The following is a 7018-nucleotide window of genomic DNA, read 5'->3' as shown; positions in this document are numbered from 1 at the left end:
GATATCTGTTCGCCATCAAGATGAGAAATGTCATTATATTTCAGTAATATCAATAAGTTAAAATTTTCAATACAAATATTATTTCTCTACTATAATATCGTGAAAAATTAAGTATACTTGTTGTTTACTGAATGATTATGAAATTAATTAGCATTAATTACTAAAAAATAATTAAAAAATTTAATATTAAAAACATATAATTGATTTTTTAGTAATTTATAATCACCGATGCGAAATATTTTCCTATAATTATTATTTAGCTATTTATTATATTTATATTTGCTACAAGTCTTACCAATTGTAGAAACAGAATTGGAAACTAACTTTCTTTCACGTTCGAAGGCCCATCAGACCCATATAATTCAAGAGTTAAAGCTTTAAAGTCGATGACATAGTTTTCAAGATATTGAGCTGTTATGTAAGTCACTCTATATATAACACAAATCAAATTTGTAATATTAAATCAGATTCAAATTTTATGATACTTATTTTACATTGGGTATTACGAAACGTATAAAAAAGCACTTAGTTGTTTAAATGTACATAAAATTGAAAAAAATATAGTGTGAAAGATCTCTCCACTTGGCTATGCAACTACTACTATCCTTCTTTTAGCATGAATGAAAAATAAAAGTGCAAAAAAAAAACTATAATTTTTTTCCAAATAAGTCTTTTATCGTAATGAAACATTTGCTCGCGATGATCAGATCAGTGTATCTTTAAAAATTAGATCAGTAAGATAAACACCGACAAATTAATTATTCTTTTTTTTCTCTTCTTCTTCCTCTATGTCTCAATATAAATTTCAATTACATATTAAATATATATATAAGGGGAGATGATTATATATACGTCTATATAAAATATATATACATGGTATATATCTTATGGTATATTTTTCTTTATTCGTCTTTTCTTTCTCTTTCTCTCTTCTTTGTATTCTTTTACTTCGTCTTCTTTAACTTTTCTTTAATTTAATTGTTTTCACAAACTGTTACCAAACGGTCACAAAAAATTGGCGTGATGACTTGACAGAAGCAAATAATACAAGTGAAATAAGTTATGAGCGCATGAATGTTATTTTTTATGCATATATTATTATTTAATCTCTAAAGGCGTTTAAGATAAAGTTGGTTTTACTTTTATCTCCAAAATAAGAGAAAAAAAACTTTTATCATCATTGATAACATCATTTAGCTTATTCTTTTATTATTATAGCGATGATAGCAACGATAACAATTCGCACTGATTGTTAGACGAAACTGAAAACGAAGATTATAAGCTCGAAAATGTTGTTTTGCAGTCGGTTTTGGCTGCTCGTTCAGGGAAATTCAACGTTCCTATCTCACCGGAAACCTACACAACTATAGTCTCCTCGCTAAGAGAACTTAATAGAAATTGTCGGAGCGTTTGCGCGATGCGATTATTCGCGTTAGAAACCGGCGACGAGATTGGTAACGAAATTGGCAACGAAATTGGCAACAAAATTGCTCGGGCCCGGGTCGGTGTAACACAATGACCAACCGATCTCCTTATAGAACGACCCCAATCCCGTTTGTCGCGATTGTTCAAGCACAGAATTTCGGCTTTTGCTCCTTTCTCTATCGACTCGCCAATCGTTTCCCTGCCTGCTGTCGGAGAATTTTGCGCTTCTATCGCTTTTCGACAACCTGGACCGCCGTCGCCGCCGCCACGATTCGTCGCGTTGCTGACTCGAAGGTTGAAGACGCGTGCGCGGAAACGTGATTGGATAAAAACATGTTGCGGTCCCTGCTGATGAGAGCGATCGGCCAACTCGTATTCGGCGTATTCAGTCAGCAAAAATCAAGTAGCCTCGTTTCGATAAAACGAAATCATGCTATTGCGGTAAAAGTAGGAGTGAATTTCGAGAACGAGTTCTACTTTGAAAATTAACAAGTTTTGTCAGAGTTGGAAAGGATCAATTAAATTTTTTTAAATTAAATAATTGATGAAAATAAATGTAAATTAAAATTTTTATATTGACAATTAATTTGAGAAAAGTTAATCGGAGATTGTTTGATAACGACTGATATAAACAAGATTAATTGAAAGTTTTGATTAACGATTAATATGAACGAAATCAATTAAAGGTTATAACTGATGATTATTGATATAAGTGAAATTAATCGAAAGCCATTCAATTAACAATTAATAAAAGTGAATTTAATTGAAAGTTCTTTGATCGACGATTATTATAACCAAATTCAATTATTCGATTGACGCTTGGTATGTGTGAATTCAATTAAAATATATTCGGTGGACAATTAAATCGTGCAAATTTACTTTTTTTTGTGATTGATGATTTAAGTAAATGTAATAAAAGGCTCTTCTCCCCTTCTTTATTTCATGATGATCAATTTAAACAAATTTAATCGAAAACTATAAAGTTAATTATCGTTTGATTAGAACCAACGGAAAAAAATATGATTTTACTTATATTGATCATTAATCAAAGTACCTTCGATTAACTTATATCGATAATGTCAGTTGAACGATCTTTCAATTGATTTCGTTCATATTAATGGTTAATCAAATGGCATTTAATTAATCACTTATATCTTATATCAATCGTCGTCCTCGATCCTCGATTAACTTTTCTCAAATTAATAGTTAATCCAAAAAATTTTAATTAATTTTGTTTGCATCAATTGGTAATTAAACATATAATTAATAATAATTAATAAAAAAAAGTAATGAATTAATTATAAACTTAATTTTGATATTCCAACGTTAATGCAATTTTGATATAAAAATAAATGGAATATCACACATCTCTTACAATTAGACATAATATTCGCATTTTCTCTTTGATGAACTTAAAGTTTGCTATGTATTTTTTATTTTATAATATAATATAATATTATGCCGCATTTCCATGAAGCAAATGTGAATTACGCTTTCATGGACTATGATTTGTGGGAAACTGCTATCATGATTATCTATGACGTCAACTTCTTCATAATTTACTGGTGATAATAAAATCAAGATTTGAGTTTCAGCTTACTATTAGCACGTGTGAAATAAGATATCAGCGGAGTTCGTGTTGGGATTACTCGATGATTATGATATTCTTCGGTTTTTGGATATATTCACACCTAACAGTGATAGAAAAGTAGCAATTGAACAATTTTTTAACGCTTCAAATATACAAAAGTTAAACCTAAATATCAAAGATATAGCATCAATATTTAAAGAACTACAAAAATTATATCGTCAAGAACTTAACAAAACTAAATTAGATAGTTCGGGAAAACCAAATAAGTACGAACCTAAAGTGTGGTTTACGAAGATACACGATTTAATGTCTTACATCAAAGACCAAACAAAACAATCAAATATGGTAAGTGGAATAGCAAGTATTTCTAAAAGTGATATGAAGACAAGCTCTTAAATTAAAAAAATTAAAAAAATTATACATATTGATGGCTAATAAGAGCAAGTCGCTGTTCTTGGAGCGCAAATATGTTTATTTTTAGTTATAAAATTACAATTGAAAGGAAACAAACGTTTCGGTCTACTTTAAGACCTTCTTCAGCGCTAATTACATTCGTAATAAACGGATTATGTTGTAACGAAAAATATTTGTTTACATAATTTTATGTTTTATTAACATTACGTGTCGGATTCGAAATTCGCATAAACGTTGGTCAAAGTATCGGTCAAATACAAAAAGTTATTATGGTACGATGGTAAATTTAGCATCACTTTAATAAAAAATATAATTCGGTTAGCGTTGCGATTGACGTTGATGAGTTTCAATTGTAATTTTATAACTAAAAATAAACATATTTGCGCTCCAAGAACAGCGATTTGCTCTTATTAGCCATCAATATGTATCATTTTTTATTATTTATTTCTAAAAGTGACTAAACATATAATAATAAATAATATTCTTTTTTGATACAATAAATATTTTTAATTTACTGGTAAATTAGTATTACTATAACACTGCTCCTTTACATTAAAATAGTTACAGTATCTTTTCGGTATTTGTTCTGCTTTTTAAAATTTGAATGTCTGTTACGCGGCAAATTTTACAAACCATTGTTTTTGAAGTTGACGCCATGAGTCAGGAAAAATGATGATTCTCATCTTTGTAGTCAATTAGACCACTAGATATATAGCATGGATTGATTTTTCTCAATTGTGGAAGGAATAGTACAGACAAATCACTTTGTCTATTTTGTCTCTAGCGAAATTGATTTTCTTTTAATGAAACTGATTTTCCTCTCTCAACAAAAACTCTGAATTTACAACACGTTTTCCACAACTCTCTGCATGCTCTAGAAGGTCTAAATTGTAAATCTTTTCAAATTATGTTAACCGTAAGATTCTATATTTTTTTTAGAGAAATAGGTCATCTCCAACAATGAGTGCATTGGAAAATATGATCAGAACATCGGTTTCTAAAGCAATATATAATAAATTATTTGAAAATATGTCTCTATCTGATCTCCTTTTTTAATTTCAATGTCGATACAGTGGAAACAATAATTACTGTCAATTAAAGCAAGCAGCAAGATAATTTAAATGTTCTTGAAATTGTAGTAGTCTGATTGTAAATCATCTTCTAGAAGGGATATGTTTTTTGTCGAGAGCTCTTGAAAAATTTCAGCGCATCCTGCCATCCATATTTTTTTAGTCTTCTTGTATCATTGGTATCTAATATAAATTATTTATTTTTAGATGTCAGGTTCAAATGTCAATATTTCCTTGAAAGCTTTGCCAAGAAATGATACTGAAACTGACGGTATTCAAACAATAAGTGGACAAGAATCAACAAGTCAAAAACAAGTAGTCGCGAAGAATACTACTCATAAGATTGCTCATAATGAGACTGCTCATAATGAGACTCATTGTTCTTACACACAACAATGTTTGAAAACACCATCTTCAAGCAACAAGCCTGCAGAAAAACGAAAAAAACCTCCACAGAAATCAAAATCAAAAACTGTACTTTCAAAAAAGAAAAAAAATACGGACATAATTGAAGATTTTATTTCCGAAGTTTTATGTAAATTTAAAGACATAGCAACACAAAAGATACAAAGTGCAGAGGAGAAGAAGGATACTTTCGACCATTTCGGGACATACGTAGTCTCAGCATTGCGAATGATTGACGACATCCAACATTCAGAGGCTGTAGATTTGCAACAACAAATTGTTACTCTGATTACAAACAAAAATACATCTTGCAAGGAGACTTCTCAAAAACATCAAATAAACCTTTAAATTCTACAAAAAATAAATTTACTTATTAGAATTTTTGGAACACAGAAAAACTTCAAATTTAAAAAAAAAATTTTTTTTAAAAGAATCTTTTGTTAAATAATGTTAGATGCTAGATTACTTTTAACTTTGACACGTTTTGCCTAATGCTTGTCTCATGTATTATCACATTTTCTTATAAAAAGTTAAATATGCTCTAACAAATATGCAAATTGTATTTTTTTGACATTTATAATAAATTTTTAAAATAATCGAAATAACGATTTTAAAGTTCTTTTTAGAAATAAATATATATAGAAATAAATAAATATAAATACTCTCAAAATTTTCCTATTAAAAATAAGATATGCGATCATCATTAAACTCAATGCTGTTCAATGATGATTTTTCAAATAATATTATTGACTTATAATTATTATTTATAATTATTTATATAAGAAATTTTAAAAATACCATTTTTTGTAAGACTTTGTGCGAGATATGTTTGATTAATTTTATAGTATGTAAAAGTATTGAGAAAGTTTAGGTATACAATCGAGAATATACTCAATAACTTTGGAAGTAGATTGGCCAATTAATCCGAAATTTTTAAATTAATTTCTGCAGGATCGTGGAAGGAAACTTAAAATTGGATCTGCATAATTTGTGGCATTCTTGATGACATATTTGTCAAAGTAACATAGAAGGTTCTATCAATATCCATGTAAATGATATTTCTTATACAGAGCACAGAAATGGTATTTACCCTGAATGAAGATATAATAGAAACTCTTGTGTACCTATACGTTTCAATTATATTCGCGTTTACGCAGACATTTACACGTTTCCTAGGTCGTATCGGGATAGCTTTGCCGTAAGCTCTGTGCATTTCATTCGCCAGCTTTGCTGCAGGAGCTTCCAACGAAAATGTAATAAACTCTCATCCTCTTCCTCAGTATCAGTCACAATTAAATTCAACAGGCGCACGCGGATATTAGCGACCGCGAAGAGGCTCTCGCGTTTTTGCCGAGCGTGCCAGAAAAGTGGCGGATGTACTTAACAGACCGCAAGTTCGAGCAAGAAACAAATCTGTTCCTTCTTCTCTCCTAGTTCTAATTAAGAGCCAAACCAGGTATCCAATTAGTTCGAGATTCTAATTAAGAGCGCAAGATCAAGTTGCATTATGCTCCCTCACTGATCCTGGATCAGCAATGTGCAATACATATCTGGGGTTGTACATCGATACTTTGCAGCAATCTTAATGTCAACAAGAGATATTAAAATCAAAAAGATATATATTGTTTCTTAAATTAATATTTTTGACAGTAATTTCTTTAGTTGTTTAATTTTACTTTTAATATTAATATTAAAAAAATCAGAAACGATATAAAGTTAGCGTTTCATACCATATATTTACCGTATATTTATGCTTGTCTTTCCAGAATATCTTCTCATAATGACGTATCATTGATCTGAAAAAGATAATAATGACCATGCACGATTATATGACCACTATCTTATCTAATCTGCATTTTAGCCTTGTTAAAATTTTATCTGTGTATTCTTTTTCATATAGAATCATTATATTCACAGTTCTTTCGAATAATTAGATTAAGAAAAAATAATCTTTCTCTAAAACCCAGAAAAATATTATTTCATTTTTTATATTGAATAAAATTCTAGCTTTTAAAATGGTTTTAATCACGTCATAATCTTGAACAGAGAAAGAATGTAAAATTTAATATTATTTACCAACCTATTTTAATTTACTTACAATACAATAGATACG

General features: G+C 29.3%; 1 protein-coding gene across 1 annotated transcript; it reads left to right on the top strand.

Moving 5' to 3' along the window:
- Positions 1-1758: 1758 nt before the first annotated feature.
- Positions 1759-5269, top strand: LOC140676274 (uncharacterized). Its single transcript, XM_072911167.1, has 3 exons — positions 1759-1866; positions 3047-3361; positions 4708-5269. Exons 1-3 carry the CDS (start codon positions 1759-1761, stop codon positions 5251-5253), a joined length of 969 nt encoding a protein of 322 aa, XP_072767268.1. The 3' UTR covers positions 5254-5269.
- The last annotated feature ends 1749 nt before the right edge of the window (positions 5270-7018 follow it).

Source organism: Anoplolepis gracilipes, chromosome 2 (genome assembly GCF_047496725.1).
Source record: "Anoplolepis gracilipes chromosome 2, ASM4749672v1, whole genome shotgun sequence".
In the NCBI taxonomy this organism is placed as follows: domain Eukaryota; kingdom Metazoa; phylum Arthropoda; class Insecta; order Hymenoptera; family Formicidae; genus Anoplolepis; species Anoplolepis gracilipes.
Note: the sequence above shows the minus strand (reverse complement) of the source record. Positions and strands in the feature narration are given on the sequence as shown.

Bases quoted from the DNA above. Each gene is read 5' to 3' on its own strand.
- LOC140676274 (XM_072911167.1), top strand. From the start codon at position 1,759: ATGTTGCGGTCCCTGCTGATGAGAGCGATCGGCCAACTCGTATTCGGC. The intron at 1,867-3,046 runs GTAAAAGTAGGA...GTGTGAAATAAG, and splicing joins AACGAAATCATGCTATTGCG to ATATCAGCGGAGTTCGTGTT. The intron at 3,362-4,707 runs GTAAGTGGAATA...ATTTATTTTTAG, and splicing joins AAACAAAACAATCAAATATG to ATGTCAGGTTCAAATGTCAA.